General features: G+C 45.7%; 1 protein-coding gene across 4 annotated transcripts in view; it reads left to right on the top strand.

The window, feature by feature from the left end:
• JPH2 (junctophilin 2) overlaps positions 1–25,099 on the top strand; it is a 62,488-nt gene that overhangs the window by 24,933 nt on the left and 12,456 nt on the right. For all 4 annotated transcript variants that reach the window (XM_036753085.1, XM_036753083.1, XM_036753084.1 and 1 more), the window contains exon 2: positions 1,481–2,270. In XM_036753085.1, coding sequence (XP_036608980.1) covers positions 1,481–2,270 — 790 coding nt within the window. The remainder of the gene's footprint in view (positions 1–1,480; positions 2,271–25,099) is intronic.

Genomic DNA, 25,099 nt, shown 5'->3' with positions numbered 1-25,099 from the left:
GGTTTTCTTGGCAAAGATACTGGAGTGGTTTGCCATTTCCTTCTCCAGCTCATTTTACAGATGAGGAAACTGAGGCAAACAGGTTTAGGTGACTTTGCAAGGGGGACACAGCTAGGCGAAATTTGAACTCAGGTCTTCCAGACTTCAGGCTCAGCGCTCTATCCACTGTGCCACCTCGATCTAAGTGTTCTGTATACAGTAAGCACCTAATAAATGTTTTCTGGACTGAATTGAAATCATCTAGTGAAAAGAACACTAAATTTCAGTTCAGCAGACTTGACTTCCAGTCTTTGCTTTCTGTGTGAACATTGGAAGGGCCTTTGTTTGAATGTTGCTTATGCATTTTTTAAGAGCATAATCTTGTCTTACCCCACTATACCGTCAACTCTTCAAGGACAGATACCAGCACTTCTACTTCCTTTTGATTTCTCATGTGCTAAGTCTCTGCATACTTGGGAAAGGTTGGCATCTCATAATTAATTAATCAGCATTCTTTACTAAGTCTTTCCTTCCCAGGCAGTATGCTGGGTGCTACAGTAGGAAAAAACAAAGACCCCTGAAGGAGACGTTGGGAGCCCTGGATGTGTGTCTGTGGCCTCCCACTGACTTTTGTCATGGCCTTGAGCAAATTGTTGGATTTCCTCGGGTCTCAGTTTTCTGTTCCTGTTGTAAATAATCTCTTCTCAGTGTCTAGGCCCAGGCCTTTATCTGGATACAACATCCTAATGAGAGAATCATATAATCCCAACCCTCCACTTTACTGATGAGAAGACTTCGGGTTAGATACGTAGGGAACTGCAGAGGTCACAATGAGAAGGGGAAGAGCTGGCAAGAAAACCCAGGTTTCCTGACCCCCACAGCCAGGGATCTTTCTACTCTACCCTACTTACTGACCATGAGGATCAAATGAAAGAATAAATACGAATGTGCTTTTAAAATTGTGAAAGCATTTTAGGATCTCAGAATGTCAGAATTGGAAGGATAGAATGAAACAAGCACCTACTATGTGCCAGACACTGTGCTAAGACAATATTCATAAATACTGTCTCATTTGATCCTCACAACTCTGGCAGGTAAGTGGTCCTATTATTTCCCCTTTATAGCGGAAGAAACTAAAGCAAGGAGAGGTCAAGTGACTTGCCCAGGGTCACACAGCTAGTTGGTGTCAGATGGGGGGCATTTGAATTCAGGTCTTCCTGGCTCCGGGCCCAGAGTCCGTTATCCATTGTACCACCTGGATGTCCCCTGGAAGGGTCCTTAGAGATGATCTGGTCCATTCTCCTCATTTTATTAATGGAGCAACTGAGGTTCAAAGTGGGCAAGTGTCACATAGCCGACTAGAGACAAAGCTAAGACTAGGATTAGGACCCAAGTCTCACTCAGTGCCGTGTTTTCTCTACTGGGATTTGTCAGTGGCTGTTCCCATCAGCATAAAAACCTGGGCCCAGGAGCTAACCTGATTTTTCTTCTCCCTCCTTAGGAACATATCAAGGTCAGTTCACCAATGGCATGCGCCATGGTTATGGCATCCGGCAGAGCGTCCCATATGGCATGGCAGTGGTGGTCCGTTCACCACTCCGAACATCCCTCTCTTCCCTACGAAGTGAACACAGCAATGGAACCCTGGCCCAGCAGGATGCCCCCTCCACCCCCATGGATGGCACCACCCTGGCTACCCCCACCATCTCCCGTGGTGGCTTTGCCCTCAGCCTCTACGCCAATGCAGAGGCTGCTGCCAAGCACCCTCGGGGCAGTGGTGGCTTCTTCCAGAGAGGCTCTCTACTGGGGAAATTGAGGCGCTCAGAGTCACGGAACTCTCTGGCCAGCCAGAAGAGCCGGGTCAGCTTCCTGAAGAGTGACCTGAGTTCAGCCGCCAGTGATGCAGCCTCTACCACCAGCCTGGGAGAAGGGGCTGAGGCGGAGGACTTTGCCCCATTTGAGTCTGACATCGATGCCACCACCACAGAGACCTACATGGGTGAGTGGAAAAATGACAAGAGGTCGGGCTTTGGGGTCAGCGAGCGTTCCAGTGGGCTGAAGTATGAGGGTGAGTGGCTGGACAACTTGAGGCACGGCTATGGCTGTACCACCCTGCCTGATGGCAAGAAAGAGGAAGGAAAGTACAGGCACAATGTGCTGGTCAAAGGCATGAAGAAACGTGTTCTCGCCCTTAAGAGCTCCAAAATCCGGCAGAAGGTGGACCACAGCGTGGAGGGGGCTCAGCGGGCAGCGGCCATTGCCCGCCAGAAGTCAGAGATTGCAGCCTCCAGGTAGGATTAAAGATAACAACCAGGAGATGGGGAGTCTGCTCTGGGAGGGGGAGACCATGGGATTAAGCTTTGAAGGATCTGGGAGATCTTCTACTGACCTTTTCTCATCAGGCCTCTTGAAATACTGGAGGGAGATCTTTCTGTTTCTCACCAAAAAGACAACTAGTCTGTGCCTATCCCAAGTACTGTCTTCTCTTAGCTCATTCAGAGACAGAGAGGAGTTTTCAGAGAGGCTTTACTGGTATTTTAAAGTAAGCACCACACAAACTTAAGAGTACAGAATTGATAAGTCATAGAAATCATGAGTTTTTTCCTAGGATAAAAGCTGGCTGGTTCTATAGTGGGAAGAACACTGGATTTAGAATCCCAGCCAGCTCACACAGTAGATAGAGCCCTGGACCTGGACAGGACCAGGAAGACCTGAATTCTTATTGGCTATGTGATCCTGGGAAAGTCACTTAACCGCCTCTTTGTGGGGAGGCAATTGGGATTAAGTGACTTGTCCAGGGTCACACGACTAGTAAGTGTCAAGTATCTAAGATCAGGATTTGAACTCAGGTCCTCCACTGCACCGCCTAGCTGCCTTTAACCTCCCTCTTCATCAGTTTTCCTCAAGTACAGAATGAGGATAATAATAGCACCTACCTCCAGAGTTGTTATAAGGATCGAAGAAGTATCTGTAAAGTACTTGGCACACAGTAGGTACTCATGCAGTGCTCATAACCTTCCTTCTAAGTACCAGAGTGTGAATCCCAGCTCTGTCTCTTAGCCAATCACTTTTCTTCTCTGGGCTCTATGTCCCCACCTTTAAAATGAGGGGATTGAAAAGGGGCTAAGGGTCCTTTCACTGCCGATTCCTGCACCCAAAGTAAGTCTTACATTTCCTCATTAACTAGCCGTGCCCTATCCACCTACAATAACTATTCAATGTGGATTTTCTTTTTTAAGAAATTCTTTTAACGAGGATTTACACAAGGAATATCCTTTGCCAGATCATATGTTTGGACTTAGGGTTCAGAAAATATAATTGCTTTATGTCTACCTCATGTCTAAATCTAGCCTCACCATTTTGCGTTTGCCATCTTGCCTTGGGAAAAAGCCTGGCGAGTCCTCTCACACCATCCTCACCCTGTGTGACCCCGAGCAAGGCTCTTCCCTTCTCTGTTCTTCTCACTTTCCCTCAGTCAAATGAGAGGATCAGACCAAGATGGCCTTTAAGGTACCATTCCAGTATGAACTCCCCATATTGTAACATTCTGTGCTTTGTGCTCTAAGGTTATTTCTAGCTCTAGGTGTGAGTCCAGAGTGAAACTGCCCATCTCTGACAGCAAATCCCAAAGGCTATGGAGCAAATGAGGAAGGAAAATGAAGTCGCCAAATAGCTGTCCCTTCTTGGTTTTACTCTCCAGCTTGCCCCTTGAGGGACTTGGCCCCACAGTGCCATTCTCACTGAAGTCAAAATTCTGAGCAAGCAGTTCCCATTGGAAGGATTCTGAGAGCCATAAATAGAGATCTGAGACTCCTGGGCTTCTCTATCTCCTTCGGCGATGTAAATCTCCCTTGGATTCAGGCTGTATGTGAGGCAACCAAAGTTGCTGCTGCACTTTCCATCAGCCTGGGAATGCCTTGTTCTTTCTGAGCTGGCAAGCTTGGTGGGGGAGGGGAGGCTGTTCCCGCTTACTCTTTAGGCATGGGATAAATTTCCTATTAAGGGCAACTCTGGGCTTGAAGGAAATGCAATGTTAAGGCTCTTCTCACCCCAGACCTCTTTAGAAGCTGATGAGAGGAAAAAGAAAGATAGCAGGTTATAAGGGGAAGTTTTGCTTCAGGCTGGGGTTAGACTAGATAGGTGACCTCCTAAGGTCCCTTGGAGCCCTGGGAATCTGATTCTAAGTCGGAGACAGGCAGCAGGGTGAATCATTAACCACAGAATGTCGAGGCTGGAAGCATTGAATACCAGAGCTAAGGAGGGATTATAAAACATAGAATGTCATAGCTGGAAGTGACCTTAGAGATTGAGTCTAACCCCTTATTTTACAGAGGAAGAAACTGAATCCCAGATATGAAAAGAGGCTCACCCCATGCCACTGATGGAGCTGGGGAAGAATGTGCTCCTGGGAGGTTAAGCCTGTCTACATAGTCACCAGCCTCCCTGTGTCAGCCACGTGTGGGTTTCCTTCTTATAATAGACCTACATTTTAAAGCACTTCTTACTTAAGGTCCCCAGCTGTATCTATGCCTCTAACCTTCAAGGACCCTAGCAGCAAAGGGTATTGGGGGGTCTTGATTCCAGTGTCTTGCACAGTAATCCAGTGGAGAAGAAATTTAGTCAACTACCCCCTTGTCACCTCCCCAATATGGCACGGCCCTCAAATATAAAGAAGTTCTGAGAGCATTAGAACTGGAAAAGGTCACAGAACATAGAATGTTAGAGTTAGCTGGGCCCTTTAAAAAACAGAATATAAGAGCTAGAAGAAATTTTGAAGATAACCTAATCTCTTTGGTTTTGGTTTTTAAAGACTGGGTCTCCTCTCTCACCTAGGCTGGAAATGAAGGTGCCAGATCCCACTACTGATCCTGCTTTGACCTGATTCATTTCCAACCTGGACCAGTTCCCCCTTCTTTAGGCAACTGGCTGTGCTCCCCCCTCCTTGGGATTCTTAGCTCTACTGAAGCTCAGAACTTCCCAGCTCAAAAGAAGTACAAGCCTCAGTCTCTCTGGTAGCTGGGATTTCAGGTGTTTGCCGCTTTACAAGAGAAATCCAAGACCCAGAGAAGGAGAAATGACTTGTTCGATGTTACCCAGGGAGTTAGTGACAAAGCCAGAGCTAGAATCCCAGCCTTCTGGCACCACCCCGCCCAAGATAGCTTTTACTGTGGAACCCAGAGCATTCACATGAGAAATAGCATGCTGTAGATAAAGATGTTTCAGGGAAGAGGCATCACCAAAGGGCAACAAGCAGCTTCAGGGAGTTACAAGGGAAAGATCTGGGGTTGTGGGAAGGGATTCAGGTTGATGATGCAAATTGTATTTTAGCCTCACTTACTTCTTATCCACTTGACTCATATGCTTATTCTTGGACTCTAAATTGTAGGACCCTTTGTGAAACACAAAGACTATATAGTCTTTGGGCTGAATACATACATATATATACATATGTATATAGCCCTATATATAGGGCTGAAGCTCAGTAATAGATTTCCACTCAGACCTGTCTGGTGTCAGGCCAGATGTCCACAAGTGCCTGGTGTGCTGGGATCTATCTGCATTGTTGGGAAAGAAGGCAGGGAGGGGCTGGATGGCAGCTCCTGTAAGCCACTAGCCCCAAAGAGGCCACCAGCTTCTCTCCCATGCTATGTGAGCAAATATGAGCAGAGAGAAGCAAGGTTTCCACTGTTGGCGCTCATCACATGCCCGCCCAAGACTATATAGTGCTTGGTAAGGGAAAAAAGAGGAACTTCCAGGTGTCACAGTGACCACACTATACCTCAGCTCTTAATGGCATGACTGAGCAAGGGGTGAGAAGTAATGGGGTGGGGCAGGGAGAGTATAGCAGAGTTGTTAAGTTGGGCTATGTAAAAAGCATCATTAAAGCCTGGCCAGGAATTTCCTTCCAGTGAAGTTAACAAGAATCCTAGAACATAGAATGTCAGAACTATAAGGAACCTTAGACCATAGACTGTCAGAACTCAGAAGGACTTACATAGACTGTCAGAGCTGGAAGGGACCTTAGAACAGGGACTATCAGAGATGGGAAGAATACTAGAGATTATTCAAATCTTCTCATTTTACAGATAGGGAAATTGAGGTCCCCTAAGGGAACATGATTTAGGATCCTAAGTAAAGCTAGAGGAAACCTCCTTAGAACGTTGCATGTTAGAGATTGGAAGGGATCTTAGAGCAGAGAATGTTAGAGATAGAAAAGCTCTTAATAATCTAACCCTCTCTCGGCTTCCATCGTAAAATGACAGGGTTGAACTATATGGTCTCCAACTCTGCCATTCCGATTCTCTTAAGATTTCATGTGTGTTCTGGGAACCCCCTTGAACTCTCCTTGAATCTTCCCACTAGATCTGGTGTTCGCCTGAGGCCATAAGCCTTTCATTATCGCTATGCCTCAATCTCTGTTACCTCTGGATTGCCTCCGGCTACTTTCCCCCTTGATCCTATCAAAATCCCATTCTCTTGGTCCCTGGGGCCAGACCTCTAGTTACCCCAGTCCCATCAAGATCCTCCTTGGGCTCCTCCTCAAGATCCTCCCTGGACCCCCCTTCCAGTCACCCCAGACTACTTGACCACCCCTAGATCCCTCCCACAGTCTTTCTGTATATAAGATCCATCTTGCCTCCATGAAGGTGCTCAGACTTAGTCTGACCCACTGGCGTTAGCGATACAAATGCTCAGGCTCCTTAAAAGTCTGCCCAATGTGGCGAGTCTTTAATATGTTGTTTTTTTTGGCTGAAAAAAAATTCATGTGTGTGAGTTCTGTTTTCTTAATAAGGCTCTGAGCATTTTAAATCAATCTATCAATTTAAAAGCATTTATTAAGCATTTATTTTGTATTAAATGCTGGGGATACAAAGAAAGGTTTAAAAAGAAACCAGCCCTTGCTCTCGAGGAGCTTCCATTCAAATGGGGGAGAGATCTTGTAAATAACTAGGTTAATACAAGCTATACAGAAGGTAGAATAGAGGTGATCTCAGAGAGGAATACTGAACAATTGAGGGAAGAGGGGACCAGGAAAGACCTTCTGTAGAAGCTGGAGTTTGAGCTGAGTTTTGAAGAGAGGCTGGCAAACGAGAAGGTGGAGGTGAGGAGGGAGAGTGGAACTCGCCTGGTCAGGAAAGACTTAATGAATTGATTTGAAAACAACGACCTTGTCCTACATGAGGCGTTCTGGGGCTTTATGGAATGGGTCAGACATCATCTTTCCTTTTCAGCTTCTGGGATCTCCTTGGAATCCTCAGCCCTCACCTCCATGAAAAACACAAGCAAGGCCTTTGGGAAACTCTCCAGGTTCCCAGGAGTGTCTCATAACTGGCCCGCTCCCACCAGGTGTCAGCCTGTGAGTTATGGAGAGCTTCTTTTCGTCAGAGTGGTGCCTTCACACTCTCAACGGTCTTCCTCAGAGGGCCCAGCTGCTATGGCTCACATGCCTGGGGACATCTGGGGGCTGGGCCTCCTTCCTGGCCAACTTCCCTTCTTTGTTCAGACCTAACTAACTCCCTTGGGACCCTAAAGTCTGTTCCCAGTTCAGAGTACACCCCCTCAGAGCTCTCCCTTAAAGTAAGGTGTGGTGAAGTACATTTTACTAACACATCTTACTAGCTGGGTCTCTTCCCATAATTCCCCCACAAAGCACAGCATCCTCCCTCCCTCTGTTTGCCTCAGATCTCTGTGTGCTCAGGACTTCATGTAGGCTGGAACGGGGCCCAGCCCCAGCCCCTGACCCAGGATGGTGGCGAGTGGTGTGGATGACGTTCTGAAAAGCCCTGGAGTCAGCAGACATTCCCTGTCTAAATATGGGAAAGCATCGCAGCACTGGTTTAGCCGAGCCTGGGGGGAATGTGACAGCTGAGCAGTGGAGCCTGCCCATGAAATTCCAGCACCCCTCAGCCTGTGTCTCTCCCTTCTCTTCCCCCACCATCCCAGGTGGGGCCCCGCCTCGGCATTCCAGTGAGCAAGATCCTTCTAGAACTACCCCCTGTGTCACAGACACCCCTTGGCCCTGCCCCCACCACCATCTGGACCTTCTTAAGGGCTTAGAATCAGGTCTGAAAACTGATAAAGCCAGTGAGGGGGGAGGGGGAGGGCAGGGAAGGAGGGAAGGAATTTCAGCCAGCATCTTCAGTGTCTGGGTGTGGGTCCTTTTAGAGATTTAGGGAGCAGTGGGGATCGCAGAAGGAGCTGGCCTCCAAGTTCCCATTCTGGACTGGGAGTCAGAAGGCCTAGATTCTCCTTCTAGCTCCATCATCGATTAACTGGATCAGCTCATGCAAATCATCTCCCCTCTTTTTTGAGGGTGGGGGGCAAATGAAGGAGTCAGGACTAGGTAACCTCTTAAAGTCTCTGCCAACTTGGTTGTTCAGTGATTTTTGTGGTTCTCCTTTTATGTTCCCCAAGAGGGACAGACAGGTCCTTGGGCTGGATCTGTTGAGCCTCAGACTTACGAGTTTTTAGTCAAAGGACACATGCTTACTGATGTCTCCCAGGTGTGGTGCTGTGGGCTGGATACCTCTGAGGATGCAAGAAAGCAGAAGCTACTTGAGGAACTTAGTCTAATTGGGAAAAAGATAAGATTAGAACATGTGTAAAGGCACAGAATGTGGAAGGGACCCTAAAAAGCCATCTATTCTAGGGGTTCTTAATCTTTTTTATGTTATAGATCCCTTTGGCCAGAGGTGGGGAACCTACAGCCTTGAGGTCACATGTGGCCTTCTAGGTCCTCAGGTGTGGCCTTTTGACTGAGTCCAAACTTCACAGAACAAATCCTTTTATTAAAGGGAATTGTTCTGTGAAGTTTGGATTCAGTCAAAGGACAGCACTTGAGGACCTAGAGGGCCACATGTGGCCTCAAGGATGCAGGATCCCCACCCCTGCCTTTGGCAGTCTGGTAAAACCTATGGGCCCCCTCTCAGAAAAATGTTTTTAAATAAGTGAAGGAAATGCTAAATTCCCATTAGAGGTTAGTGAAAATAAGGATGTAATTCTTTACCCATCCAAGTTCATGGACCCCAAGGATCTGTACGCCTCCAGTGAACCTTTCATCCAGTTCTACCCCTTCCTTTTATAGAGGATGCCAAGGCTCTGTGATGGAAAGAGTCTTAACCAAGGTCAAAGAGCCAGATAGTACAACAGCTGGGATGAGAATCAGGATGTCATGAATCCAGTGGTATCTCCATTGTCAGTCAGCAATTTAATAGTCAATATTTGTTGAGTGTTTCCTATGTGCTAAGAGGATCATGGATAGAAAACTCCCACAGAGCCAGGAAGACCAAGGTTCAAATCTTATCTGACATATACCGGCTGGGGAAGCCATTTGTAACCTTCCTGTATATCAGGTGTCTCTCTAACACTATATTTCAGGGAAGATGCAGGCCTGCATTGGTAGAGGAGGTAGCTCATTGTGAGCTCCCTAGACCAACGAAATCATGGGTCCTATCCCTACTCCTGTGTCACAGGGGCTCATGCTCAGGCACCCCAGGTTAGGGCTGCCCACCTCTCTACCTGGCAGGATTCCTGCTCCCACCATCCTCACTCTTTCAGGAGTGCTGCTGAATGTGCTCAACTATGAGAATACACGGGCGCGCGCGCGCGCGCGCACACACACACACACACACACACACACACACACACACACACACAAACAATCACCCCCATGGCGCCTACATCACCAGCAGTTTGTGGGAGGAGGATGGGGGTGGAGAGTGTTAAAAAGAAGAGACAGATCTTTTGGCCTGGCCCAGAGAGAAGGTCTGCTGATGGAGTCTGGCTTCCCTTGGCCCAGGACTCGGGTCACGTCCCCAACAGACATAACAATGACAGCTCTTGGATGGAGTTTAGAGAATGCAAAATGAACGATCCGGTCCAGGTCAAAGTTTGTTTAGGACAAAACAAAGGCTGTAGGCATTGTGTTACCAAATGGTCAAGGAGGGCCCAGAGATGCAAACGACTTACCTAAGGTTACACATCACCTTAGTGGCAAAGCCTTAGGAGAACCCAGGTCTCCTGACTCCCGGTCTAGTGTTTCTTAAACTCTAGCAGGAATCTTCCAAGTGCCCCCCACCCTTGTTAATTAAGAGCTTCGGGCCACCTCCTGTCTGCCACAGGACAGCTCATGGGACCTAGGCTGGTCTTTTGCTCATTATTTCTTATTTCCATTCATTGGTTTCTTCATCTGTAAAATGAGGGAGTAGGGTGCGAAGATTCTTAACCCGGGGTCCGTGAACTTTTTATAAAATATATTTTGATAACTGTAGAGCAATATAATTAGTTTCTTTTATAATCCCATGTATATATATATATATGTATGTATGTATACATATGATATGCTTATATAATACATTTCTACATAATAAAAAAAGATCATTTCCAGATCTAAAATCTTTGGCCTTTACTCCTCCATTGACTCTTTCCCTTCTGCCTAAAAACAAAGTTAGGTATCCATTATCCTTTAAAAAAAAAGTTCCTTTGATCCTTTGAACCTCAAACTATGATAGTCTCTCTCTTCCGGGAGATTGCCGGTGGTGGTACCAGGAGTGCCATTCCCCTTTTACTTTCCTCCTTTCCCCCTCCTCCTTGCTGGGCCGCCCCCAAGTCCATCTAGGCCATCCTGATTGCTGGAAGACCTGCTGCCACTGTGCCCCCTTGCCTTCTTCCTTCAACTCTTCATCCCGGACAGAGGTGGGCCTGACCAGAGGAGGATGCCCCAGCTCACCCTGGCTGCTTGCCTGATCGCAAGGCTTGGATGAGATGGGAGGCACTAACTGTGCTCCTCCTGGTACAACAGAGGACTCCCAGGCTTTACCATCTGCTCTGCAGACCCTTGGAACTATTAGCTGAGTCATAATAATTTAGCCTAAGGAACATTTAGGACTCTGGCCTTTCCCTCCATTCTGCAGCTGATCTTTCTTTGCCTCCCTAAATGGAATGTGGGCTCCTTGAGAACAGGGACTTTCTTACTTTTTCTACATATATCCTCAGCTCTTAGTACAGTGCTTTGCACACAGTAAGCACTCAATAAATGCTTTTTTTCATTCATTCAAAAGTAGTATACACTCCATAACACCCGCTCACACCTCAAATCTCCTGTGATCTGGCTTCCATCTCCAACACTCCACTGAAACCGCATCCTCCAAGATGGTGAGTGAATTCCCACTTGCTAAATCTCGCTACTGCTCAGTTCTCGCCCTCCTGGATTCCTATACGGCATTACACTGTTGATAACCCCTTCCTTGGCATTTTTCCTCTCCTCCGTCTCTTCCTATCTCACCACTTCTTCATCTTTTTCCTACTCACTAAACATGAGCATTCCTCAAGGCTCCGCCCTCGCTCTTCTCCCCATAGGTGCTCTCCCTACTGGAAATCTCACTCAACTCTATGGCTCCAATTTCTACCGTATGTATGTAGAGGAAGCTGGATGGTGCCGTGGAGGGAGGCAATACAAGGAGGCGTGAAAAACAGTGTGAACAAAGGCATAGGACAGGAAATAATAGTAATTGCTGGGACTATGTACCAGGTGCTTTACAATCATCACCTTATGTTATCCTTCCAATAACCCTAGGAGGCAGGTGCTACTATTATCTCTGTTTTCCACATGAAGAAACTGAGGCAGGCAGAGGTGAAATGATTTGCCTAGGGTACCCCAGCTAATACGTACCTAAGGCTGGATTTGAACTCAGATCTTCCTGATTCCTGGCCTAGACCTCTATCCATTGTACTGCCTCAGCTGCCTCATAGCCCAAGGAAAAGAATGGTATATAGTGGAAAGGACATTGGATTGGGGGGCTGGGTCAGAATCCTTGGCTCTGCCGGGCACTTAAATAATGTTTGCGAAGCTTAGCGCAGTGACTAGCACATAGTAGGTGCTACATAAATGATGATTGTGATCATCATTATTATTAAATGCCTCTGTGCCTTTGTTCATACCATTTCCCCCTCTTTGTATTCTCTCTTTCTTCAAATCTTAGCCTCTGACATCGTGTTCAAGCCCCTGCCTCTTCCTTCCCCAACCCCTCCAGCCCATACTGACCTCTGAACCCCCATAGTACATCCAATCATTGAATCTCATAGAGGGAAGGAAGAGTCAGGGCCCCTCTAGTCTAATTTGTACTTGACCGTGAATCCTCTCCGTGGCATTGCTAGCCAAGCAGCCATCCTCATCCCTTAACTTGCTACCTCCCAAGGCAGTTGGTCCATCCCATTCTTGTTCCCCATGGTTGCTGGATGCAACGACTTGTACGGAGTAGCAAACATTGGTAAATGGATGGATGGATGAATGAGTGATAATCAATAAGAATTTCCTAACAATTAGAGTTCTCACATTGATATTGATCCATGAGTCACTACCTTTTAGACATGGTTACGCAACCCATTCTGAAGACAACTCACTGCCTATGCCTTTTGTTTATCCTGCGCATTGAGATGTGGGAGAATAGAAGGAATGTCTCTCTCCCATCCCACAAGGCTGGTCAAATCATAATAAATTGTCAGCTGGTGTATCAGTAAGGCAAGATTCACAACCTCGAAGATGACCATGAATATGCCTGTATAGTTCAGAATCACAAAGTATAAGAGATTCTCTTGGTAGAAGGCAGGGGAAGTATAACATTTATTTAGACACCAGATGATCAAATCTCAGAACCAATAACTCCAATTCGACATAGCAGTAATTGCATTCCAAAACCAGTAAGTCCACCTCAACATAACAACAAGGAAATTATAACACAGTATTACAGCAAGGAACCAAGTCACCCTGTAACGTTCCCATAAACACTCACAAATCCCAACTGTCTGCTTGCCTGCATTCTCTCCTCCCTCAGTTCTCTGGTCTCCTCAGATCCTTGGTTTCTGCTCTCCATTCGCACTCTATCTGCAGCTCTGTCGACTTGGAGTTCTTACTCCTTCTCCTTGGGCTGAATTCTGACTTCACAATGGCTACCTTCTGGGTATATACACTCTTTTTAGGGCCCAAGGGCTTCATGCCCAATCATCAAAAGGGTATAGGCCTGAAGCTTAGTACTTAGTAAGTAAAGAATTTAGGCCTGGGGCTTAGCACCTAGTAAGTAAAGGGTGTAGGCCTGCCTACAAACGAACCTCTAATCAAACTTCCCTTAACTAGCCCCACCTATTGGGTTTATTGAATGGGGTAGGGGAGGTCTTTAATCACTGATTGGCATCACAAGGGTGTAAGCCTGCCTCTAATCAAGCCTCCTTTAACTAGCTACACCTGAGGCCTATTGAATGGGTGGGTGGGGGAAGATCTTTAATCACTGATTGGCATCACAGCTGGTTAATAAAGGACCAGACACATCAATTATATTAATCGTTACAAGAAATTTTTAAAATTTTACTGTGATTTACTACAACTTCTCCTATCTATGAACATGCACTTACATACAAATTATTAGAAGCAGATGTTATAATTTTACTTTGAAATAAAAATTTTCATCCTCCCATCTCTAGTATGTGCAAATGTACCATGTCAATTGACTGGCTTGGTCTTTTGAGGGTGTTTTAAATTCCAGCCTTCTTTAATCAACCTTGCAACACCTCTGTACATAATTAACATGCAAGAATCACAAAGAAATTATGATTAGTTATAGCTTTATGTGAAACCAATCTGCAATAAGAAACAACTTGAAGTAAAGAAAATTGTATAGAAAAATGCTCCCTCACTATAGGCACCAAGGACAAGGGAAAAAAGAATTAAATCTTCACTATCCTTTTGTTGATCCCCAAGGGTGACAATAGCCAGCAGTATTAGTCCATTCCAACCAGCCACATTATTTTTTCCCTAATGAGCATTCAGCAGACAAGCCTGTATGTAGTCTAGTCTCTGAACCTGCATTGAAAAATGCCTACAAGCATCCCTCTCTCTTTCTCTTTCCTTCTCTCCTTCTTCTCTCTCTCTCTCTGTCTCTGTCTCTATCTCTGTCTCTGTCTCTCTCTCTCTCTCTCTCTCTCTCTCCCTCTCTCTGTCTCTTTCCCCCTCCTTCCCTCCCTCTCCCTTCTCTATCCTCTCCCCCTCTCCCTTACCCTCACTCTCTTTGTCACCTCCTCCCTCTCCCTTAACCTCTCCCTCTCTCTCTTGCCCTCAGTCTCTATGCCCTCTTTCCTTTCCCCACTCCACTGCCCTTATTCCACTGCCATTATGCTTACTCCTCTAAACCCAAACTTCAACTGACCAGCTTCAACTCTTCCTCCTTCCTGTCCTTTTTGTCCATTTGAAAAATGCCTTTGTGAATCTCTCTCCCTGGGTGAGGAAAGGAAAGGATTTAGGATTACAATTTGTGGTTTAGGTTTCACAGAATCAAACAGGGAAAGTCTGAATACCTGGTTACACTTAGAGCAACTCTGCGAGGTAGTTACTAAAGGTATTATTATTGTATTATTTTTCCATTTCACATATGAGGAAACTGAGGTTCAGTGGGTTCAAATGACTCTCCCATGATCACATGGCTAATAAGTGTCAGAGGTGGGATTAGAACCAAGGTCTTCATGACTACAAACCTGACCTTCTGCAGGCTGAGCAATGCTGCCTCCCAAGGCAGTCTGTTATACTTTTAGGCAACTCAAATTGTTAGGAATTTTTTCCTTAAATGGAATCTAAATCTGACTCTTTGTAACTTCTGCGTCCTGATCCTGGTCTTGCCCTCTGGGACCGAGCTGAGCAAACCTAAACCTTCTTGAGGCTGGAGGACAGTCAGTCCACATAATTCCCGGCACCATTAAAGGGCGGGGTCTGGGCTTGCATCTATAAATCACAGCTCTATAAATCCTTTGTGCTCCTTGGCTTCAGCCTCCTGCTTAGTCCCAGAACTTCTTTGCTTAGTACAGGAACTTCTCTTCTCTCCAGGAGGCTTGGTCCAGAACCTAATGTTGTCTAGGAACTCCTCTGTGTCGAGAAGCCTTGGTCCTGGAATTCCCCTGCTTGTGCAACAACTACTCTGCTTCTCCAGTGCTGCTGCCCAACTCCTGCTGGCTCTCATTCCTACAATCCCTAGAGGAAAGCAGAGACTGTCCTCTTGATTCCCCTCTTTCCTCCATCCACTGCCTTGTACCCGAGGCTCTTGGTACCCTGGGGTGGGGGAGGGACACTTTGGGGCATTGTGGCTGCAGAGCCTTTTCTCCAGGGAACTAAGAAAAATCTGTGTGTGCCTGACCAGCTTCTGTGTAGCCATGTCACCTCTGGTTCCTTCCATACCCTTTTTGTCCATGTAACTTCATTTTATCTCCCAAGTCTGAAGACATCATTCATACATATGACAATGGCTAAATCATTCATAAATATGGTCTTTTGAAAAAGTATTTTCTGCTATCTTTTATTTGAAATCACCTACATTTCCCAGTGCATCCCCATTCCTCTCCCTCCATCTTTTTAGATGACTTCCCCTTCTCTATCTCAACAGACTCATTTTTGTCTTGTCTTTGGAATTCTGTTCCTGAGAATTTCTCATCTGCCCTCAGCCAACTTCCCCTATAGAATGTTAGCCCATGGAATCCTAACTACCCTTTCTCTAAATTCTTTTAAATCTACCGTCCCTAAATCGAGGGTCTGTGCTAAACAAAACCTGGCTTGCCTCTCCTTTTCTATCAGGTATTCTAAAACTGGGGGAGCCATCTGCAGTCATCCTGATCTATATCTGGCCACTGGACCTAGATGGCTCCAGAGGAGAAAGTGAGGCTGGTGACTTCCCACAGCCCTGACTCACTTAAATCCATTTCCCTTGCAAGTCATGGCATCACTTCCCTGATGCCATGGTCCTCTTGGAGAAGGAAGGACAAACAACCACTCTAAACCAGAGTGGTCGGTTTCCCCTCATCATTTCTGTTACCTCTTATTTCTTCCTTACTGGTCCTTAGTAGCTCAGGACACATACACTACTTCCTCTGCCTTTTGATGAATGACACTATTTTTAAGACATCAGGAATTTACCAGACATTTTGTCTCAACAGACATTCTGATGGATAAAGGTCCCCATTGCTACCATGTTGTGCCTCTGTACCAGATTTGAGACTCATTTACTGGATGTCTCATCTATGCATTTTCTTTGTAGATAGAGTACTGTAGTTTCTCAGTCACTGATCTCTCCAAATGTCCAGTTTGTGAGACAGCTAGGTGGTAAAGTGAATAGAAAGCTGGGCGTGGAGTGAGGAAGGCTTTACTTCAAATCTGGTCTCAGACACTATCTGTGTGACCTTGGGCAAATCATTTAATTTCTCTTTGCCTCAGTTTTCTCAACTGTAAAAATGGAATACTAATAGCACCTATCTTCCAGGGTCGTTTCAAGGATCAAATGAGATATTTGCAAAGTGCTTAGCACAATGCCTAGCACATAGTAGGCACTTAACTGCTTATTTCCTTCCTTCCTTCTTTCATCCCTCTTTTCCCCCTTTCCTCCCTCTCTCCCTCCCTTTCTTTTCCTTCTTTCCTCCCTGCCTTCTTCTCCCTTGCTCCCTCTCCTTCCTTCTTCCCTCTCCTTCCTTCCTTCCTTCCTTCCTTCCTTCCTTCCTTCCTTCCTTCCTTCCTTCCTTCCTTCTTTCTTTCCTTCCTTCCTTCTTTCCTTGTGACACATCCAGGCAGATTTGTCCTATAGGCATGTGGAAATGTCAGTCTGGAGCTCAGGAGGAAGTTGGGACTGGAGAGATATGTTTGGGAGCCATCCTCATGGGGATGGCAGATGAAACTGTTGCTGGAAATTGGCTTGGAAAACACCCACACTGAGGGGTCAGAAGGAGTTGGAGGAGCAATCACTGAATTTAAGAATTTTCTTAGGGTCTCTAGAGTCCACAGTCTATAGTGGTCACATCATCCAACCTATCCATGAAAGGGATATATAACACATGAAAGAAGCGGTTGTCCAGCCTCTTGAAGACTCCAAGGGGGAAAAACCCACCACCTCCCGGAAGCCCGTGTCACTTGTGGACAGCTCTAGTTATTAGGAAGTTTGCCCCGACATCATGCTGACTTTATTTTTTTGTCATGTCCACTCCTTACTCCTGGTTCTGCCCTTTGAGACAAAGAGAAGAAAACTAACCCCTCCCCCACAATACTTGAAGACAGCCCTCATGTGCCCCCCGAGTCTTTTTTTTTCCTCCAGGCTAAGCATGCCCCTAGCCCCTTCAACTGATTCTCATAGGACAAAGACTCCATCCCACTTGCCCTCCCCTGAACACTCTGTAACTTATCAATGTCTTTCTTAAACCATGACAGAGATAAAGAAAGGACAGAGAGGTAGGAGGAAAACGAAGAAAGCTTTTGAAGCTAAGGAAAGAGAGAGTATAATGGATAGTGGTGGCTTCCATTCTGATGTCTCTTCTATGGCAGAAGAGTTCACTTACACTAGAATGAGCCTTGATAATGAAGTTGTATGTCTGGGAGGGGTGAAGCACCTGCCTCCTCCTCTCCCCATCAGGGCATGAAAGCCTGGCTGAACTAGTGAGTGGCAGGGAGGATCAAAGGTCTGACACAGCATCTGCTACCCCTCTCCCTGCCCTCGATTTCCCTGCCAGATCAGAGGCACCGATGCAGTGGCTAATATTAGAAAGCTGGGTATCCACTTCTAGGAGGCTGAGGCTGGGCTTTATTTTTAACCCCACCAGCCAAAGGGCCAGGCCCCCTTTGTATGTGACCTAGGAAGTCAGGAGGAAGTTGAAAGGCATTAGAAGCCCTGGGGGAGAGGGGGCTCAGAGAGGAAAAGGAATGAAACAGCAGGTGGGAGGTGGGGTGGGGCAGAGCCCTCCAGGTGCCTGTAAGTACCACTCATCATCATGACTGTGACCACAGACTGGGAGCGTATTAAATGTCCCAGAATCCTGGGATGTCTGAGATGGTGGGGACCTTCAAACATTCCACATGGAAAGTTAGATGCACATAGCAAATGCTTAATAAATGTTTGTTGACGACAGACTGACAAGTGACCTTGTGTTTGTCCTTCGTTCTCTAAGAGGACCGTGGCATCAGGGAAATGATAATGTGACTTGCAGTTGACTTTGATTTGAGTGAGGGAGGGCTGTGCAAGGTCACCATCCTCACTTTCTCCTCCAGGGCCATCTGGGTCCAGCGGCCTGATATTCACCAGGATGACCGGAGATGCCCAGGATGCATCAAGAGACCCTGGCCCTTTTAGGCTGAGACCTTTTCAGGTTCTCACTTAGAGTGAGGCAACAAGTGACCTTAGAGACCGTCTGATGCAGGGGATCTTAACCCTTTCTGTGCCATGAGCACCTTGGGCAGTCTGGTGAAGCCTCTGGACCCCTTCTCAGCAGAATGGTTTTAAATGCATCAAATAAAATACAAAAGGTTACAAAGGAAATCAATTATATTGAAATGTTTTTTTTTTTAAATTCATGGAGCCTAAGTTAAAGAGCCCTGACCTAGTTCAGCTCTTTGGTTTTATTCATTTAATAATTTTAAACATTCTATTTGGTGCTTTTATATCATTTAAATCCAATTCACTTGCACGTCATAGCATCACCTCCCGGACATCACGGTCCTCTTTGAGAACGAAGGACATGGAACAACAACATCCTAATACTCACCTTCCCCCCAATAAAATGCTCCTTTGTAACAGAGAAAAACAAGAAAAAATACACCATCACAGGAACTGCAGCTGATAGCCTCTGTACTTACTATTCAGCACCCGTAGTCCACCACTTCTCTATGAAAAGATTGGAGTATTTCCTCCTTGGTGTCCTGGAACCAGCGCTGGTCATTGCTGTTAGCCTGAATTCTGATGCCTTTTAGCTTTATTCTCATTTACATCAGAGAAGTCATTTTACAGAAGAAATGCCTGACTCCCGATCCAGGGCTGCTTCTACTAGGTCGCAATTAAAAATGCCTCATTTTTAATTTACAAAGTGCTTTCCTCACGGTGACACCATGAGGTGTCAGTACACCTAGTACCAGTACCACCTAGGGGTGTACTGGTGTTTTACAGCCAGCTCTGGGGGGTGGGGAGAAGGGTACATTCAACATACTTTTAATTTTAATCTGCACTATGAATATTTTCTCTATCACTTTCTTAAGTCTAGACAGTCAACAAAACAATGAAAGAAACCCTGATTTGTAATGTTTGCTGATTTGTAGATTTTCACACTGAAAATTTTATAGTTGGGTGCTGGATTTGAGCTGGCTCCAGAAATGAAAACAGAAGCCCAGTAAGGGCAAAGTGAGTGGGTCCAAGTCACCATGCCTCTAGTAAGCATTAGAGCTAATACTTAAAGTGGAAGGAGCACAGGATGTGGGTTTGAGTCCTGTCTCTGTGACATTAGACAAGTCACTTCACCTCAGTTTCCTCACCTATAAAAAGAGATTGCTCCACTACATGTCCTCAAAGGTCCCTTCTGTAGACAATTAGTAAGGAATATTTATTAAGTACCTACTATGTAACTAGGTACCTAGGTGGCACAATGGAGAGAGTGCTTGTCCTGGAGTCAGGAAGACCAGACTTTAAATCCAGCCCGAAACACTTATTAGCTGTGTGACCCTGGGCAAGTCACTTAACCCTGTTTGCCTCAGTTTCCTCATCTGTAAAATGAGTTGGAGAAGGAAATGGCAAAACACTCCAGTATCTTTGCCAAGAAAACTCCAAATGGGGTCACAAAGAGTGGGACATGACCCAACAATAACAACGGAAAAAAAAATGTAACCAGGCTCTGTAACAGGAATTATAAGGCTAGCTCTAGGACCTATGATGCCAAGTAAGAAAACAAACTAACAAACAAGACCATGGGTAGAACGGGGCAGCTAGGTGGCACAGTGCATAGAGTGCTGGACCTGAAGTCTGGAAGACTTACCTTCCAGAGTTCAAATCTGGGTGGGGATGGAAGGGTGGGGATTGTTAGACCTCTATCCCTGCCTAGTCTCAAAATTACTTTCTAGCTCTCTATTTTCATTTCAATGATACATTTCCTTTGTGTATCAATTAAAGATACTTTTCCTTTGTGAATTCAAGGCCCATTAGGACATACAGATAAGGCAGGCAGATAGAGCCCTAGGGGCTGGAGTCGAGAAGACCCAAGTTCAAATATGACCTCAGACACTTCCTAATTGTGTGTCTTTGGGCAAGTTACTTAACCTCTGTTTGTCTCAATTTCCTCACTTGTAAAGTGGAAATTGTAATAGTGACTAGTACACGGTTTGGCATATATTAAGATTTTAATTAATTAAATTAAATTAAATTAAGATTTAATTAATTAAATCATAATAGCAACTACCTCCCAGGGTTGTTGTGACGACCAAATGAGATCATATTTGTAAAAAGGGTCTTAGCACATGCTGGGTACTATATAAATGCTTGGTGGTGGTGGTGGTGGTGGTGGTGGTGTCCCTGCCTTAGGAGCCTCAAGTGTGTAGTCAGGTCATAAGACCTACAGAGAAATAATTACAATACAAAGTGTGTATAATACAAAGCCTGAGGTGCTTTAGGGGTTCACAGGAGAGGAAACACCACTCTCAGCTGAGGAACTCAAGAAAGGCTTTTGAGAGGAGGCAGTATTTCAGCTGGGCCTTTAAAGAAAGGTAATGGCAAAAACGTTGTTGGAATAGTATTCCAGACATAGAAAGCAGCATGAAGAAAGGCAGCAAGGTGGGAAATGGTGCCACATGTTTAAGAAGATTCAACATGAATTTTGTTAAAATCTTAACATATGCCAAACCATATGCTAGTCATAATGTGGGGGGGGGGGGTGTGGGTGTGTGTGTGTTCAAGATGGTACAGAAATTAGGGAACCTGCCAGCACACAGCAGTCACAGATTGGTCTGGGGAAAAAAAGTACATGTATGAAATAACTACAGATTACAAGGTAGTCTTCACTAAGTGCTGAATAGTGGGACTGCCCATAACTTCTATGGGTTTTTCAGAGCAAGGAAAGATCATTGCAGCAGCATCTAGTAGATAAGGCACTGGGTGTGGAATCAAGAAAAGCTGGGTACTACCTGTGTGGCCCCAGACAAGTCCCTTAATTTCTCCGTGCCTCGGTGTCCTCATCTATTTCATACAGGGCTTCTTAAACTTTTTCCACTCACACCCCCTTTTTGCCTTTTGGTAGTGTTTGGTTGGTGTTTCATGGCCTGAGGGCATACGCAGTGCAAAGTTCCCATGCTTGGCATTCAGAACCAAGTCTGCAGTGAGGTTGTGTGATGCAACACGGTCAAGTGATGCCTGCCTGAAACACCTGGGATTCATTATGAGTTTGATTTTGAATTAATTTTTGGTCGTTGGCATTCAAAAACCTTTTATTGTTGCCCGTATGTATAAGAAGCCCTGAAATGAGGGGTTTGGTCTGCATGGCCTCTAAGGGTCCTCCCCACTCTAAGTCTATGATTCTGTGACCCGTTGTGGATTTGAGTGTTGTGAACTGGATCTGGAGAGGTGGGATTTGGCTGCTCAGAGAGGAAGAAGGAGGGCATTCCAGATAGGAGGAACAGCCTAAGTACACAGATGAAGGTGGGAAGGAGTTTTCTGCAGAGTACCTTTTCACAGTCAGGCTTGTATTACCCACATGTGCACATGCTGTTTTAGGACAGAACCCCATCCTAACTCTAGCCTAGGCCCAGGGCTCCTTCATGGGTGAAGCTCTGGGGCTGGCTGGTCATTCTTTCAGCAGGAATTGGTTTTTTGTTGTTTGTTTGGGCTTTTTTTGGAGGGGGGAAGGAAAGGCAATTGGGCTTAAGTGATTTGTCCAAGGTCACACGGCTAGCAAGTGTCAAATGTCTGAGGCTGGATTTGAACTCAGGTCCTTCTGACTCCAGGCCGGTGCTCTAAGCACTGCACCACCTAGCTTCAGCAGGAATTGTTGAAGAAGGAGTGGCTTGAGCAAACAGCAAACTCTGAAGGTTGATAGCCCAGAATCTCATCTACTTGGCTAAGTGTGCTCTTTGCACGAGCCAAGCAAAACACAGAACGAATCCTAATCTGAGAAGTGCAAAAGTTATACCAATTTAGATTTAAAGTTCTGGATGGGCTCTTCAACACAGAACAGCGGGATCTTGAAAGCCAATAAAACATGGAATGTCAAATCTTGGAGGGACCTTAGATCATAGAATGTTAGAGCGGGAAGAGACCTTAGAACACCATTAATCAGAGCTGCCAGGGACCTTCTCCTTGATATTCTCTTCTCTCTAGGTTTTCGTGGTTCTCCTCCTACCTGACCATTCCTTCTCAGTCTGCTTTGCTGCATCCTCATCCAGATCATGTCCATTAACTGTGGGTGCCCACAGGGTTCTTCCTTCTCCTCTATTATTTCACTTGCTGATCTCATCAGCTCCCAGGGATTCAATTATCAATTAATGCTGATGATTCTCAAATATGTTTATCCAGGCATTTTCGCTGGCTGTCCCTCACACCTGGCATACTCTCCCTCTAGATCTCTCCTTCCTAGCTTCCCTGGCTTCCTTCAAGCCCCAGCTAAATTCTTACCTTTTACAAGAAAATTTTCCCCACCCCCTTTAAATTCAAGTGCCATCCCAATGATGAGGGCACAGTCTCTGGGAACCCCCTTGAATCTGGAATACAGTCTCTGGGAGCCCCCTTGAACTCTCCTTGAATCTTCCAACTAGATCTGGCCTTCCCCTAAGGCCATAAGCCTTACATTATCATTAGGCCCAAATCTCTACCTAGCCTTGCCCTTTATTGTCCAGCTACTTCCCACCCTAGATACTATCAATATCCATGCCTTCAGCTATTTTCCACCCTTAACTCCATTCTCTTGGTTCCTGGAGTCTGACCTCTTCTCATCTTCCTTAGACTCCTCCTCAAGACCCTCCCTAAAGCCCTCCTTTACTCACCCCAGACTACCCCTCAATCCCTCCTACAATCTTTGTGTATATAATCTCCATCTTGCCTCCATGAAGGCGCTCAGAGTCAATCTAGCTCAGTAGATTGAAGCTGGCCAGGCATCACAAAGGGTGGAATTTCTTAAAATAACCCATTATGGTGAATCCCTAATAAGCTTTGTCTTTTCCCTTGGCTGAGAAGGCTTGAGTCAAATTCTTTCAGCAGGACCCGGCATGTAGGTATTTTGGGATCTTGAGCACCCCTAGAAACCTATGGTTCCCTACCATCATCATTTTTTTTAACCTCTTCACCTCTGTTAATTATTTCTTACCCATCTTGTTTGCACATAGTTGTTTAGATGTTGTCTCTCTTAATAGATTGTGAGCTCCTTGAAGGCAGGCTCTGGCTTTTTTTTTTTGCCTTTCTTTGTAAAACCAGCACTCAGCACAGTGCCTGCCACATAATAGCACTTAATAAATGTTTATTGACTGATTGACTCTTACAAGCACTGTGATAAGTTCTGTTGATACACACAGAAAAGCAAGACAGTCTGTCTTCAGAGTTCACTTTCTGATTGGGAGACAAAACATATAGGAGGTTTTAGCTACAAGGTGGATGGAAAGGTCTGGTGGTAGTCTTTAGGGTGCATCAGTAGTGCAGATGGTAAGGTCTAGAGGTCCACCATCTTGTAGGAAGGATTGTAGTTGGTGATGTTCATCCAAGCAGTTCAAGCAGCCATATGCTCCATCAGTCACTGTTGGGAAGGGGGTAGTGAGCCTGAGGGTCAGAGCAGAGTGGGGATGATGGTAGAGGGAATGGGGCATCTAAGGGGAGGAGATATAGGTGGGAACTGGCCAGTGAGGACTGTACTCTTTCTGCCACTCCCAGGGTCTACTTTGCTCCTTGAAAATTCCTTTGCTGTCTTTAGAGGTAAAGGTGGGGTTCTTTATCTAGTCTCTGAAAAACTTTTTGCCAGAGTTTTGCCATGTAAAAACAACCTTTTCTGTGTCTGAAAAAGATGCCCTGTCTTTGCCATCCAGAAATGTATACGAGTAATGGTCACAGGCCGTTGTCTTTGCTCCAGAGCTGGCCTTCCCCAAACTTGGAAGGATTCTGTCTCACTATGGCTTCCTTCTGGCAGTTTTCTTCAGCCTCTCCCCAACAGCCCCACCCATCCCCCAATCCCTTCAGTCTGGAGGCCAAGGTCCTCCTAGTTCTTTTCAGCGCTTCTTGCCCAGGGACAAATCTCCCATTCCGGCTGCCTCATGTATTTCACAAGACTCAGATCCTGACAATCCAGGAAATTCCTGTCACCGAGGGACTCGAGGCTCTCAGAGGCTGAATTGAACCAAGCAAAAGGGTTTGGACAGGGATTCCATAAGGGGTGGGCTCTGGCCAGGAACACAAGAGTGAAGAGACAGGCAGAGATGACAGTCAAGGAAAGGAGATTCAGACATTTTAATAACCACCACTACTGCCTCACATATAGAGAGAAGTTTATTGTTATACGGCACTTTACAGCCACCATCTCAGCCTTACCACCCTGGGAGGTGCACAGTACAAGCCCTGTTACAGAATTAGGGATGGAAAGGGATTTGGCCAAAGTCACTCAGTGAGTTAGGGACCGAGCTGAAGCGATGCTGAGGACAGGCAGGGATGTCCTAGTAAATATTTAATAACCAGCACTCTGAATACCCACTTTTACATTTCATTTGCTTCAACATTTTCTCCATCATTTCCTTAAGTCGAGATAATCAACAAAACAACAAATCAATCCCTGACTTGTAGCATTTGCTGATTTCCAAGGTGTAAATCCTCATGATGAAAATTTAACAATCAGCTTTTCCAAACCAGCACTCACCGGTTCCGGCATCCCCTGAGTACAGGGTTCTTTTTATGACATTGGCCTGTATCCCTGCAGAGTGGACCCATGGAATTAGCCAATATTTGTATCCCCATAGGAGCCTTAACTAAGCAATCCAGACAGAAACAAAAGGGGAGGAAAAACCCCGAAACAACCCCTTTCCCCGTCTGTCTACAGGACTCTGGCCATTGGGCTGAAGGGGATCCATTCCTCATACTGGGCAACGTGGGGTGGTAGAAAGAACATCAAACCCGGAGTCAGGAGACCTGAGTCTATATCCCAGCTCTGACTCTAGTTTTTTGGTCACTTCCAAGTCATTTTCCCTCTCTGCTCCTCCTCAGTTTCGTCAGCTATAAAATGAGGCTAACAATATTTTCCTGACCTCCTTCCTAAAGTTATCGTGAGGGAAGGTAAAACACTACATGGCTGTGTATCATCATTGCCTTTTTCTAAGTGGATACAG

This window comes from Trichosurus vulpecula, chromosome 3, assembly GCF_011100635.1.
Source record: "Trichosurus vulpecula isolate mTriVul1 chromosome 3, mTriVul1.pri, whole genome shotgun sequence".
In the NCBI taxonomy this organism is placed as follows: domain Eukaryota; kingdom Metazoa; phylum Chordata; class Mammalia; order Diprotodontia; family Phalangeridae; genus Trichosurus; species Trichosurus vulpecula.
This window is presented reverse-complemented; position numbering and strand designations above follow the sequence as displayed.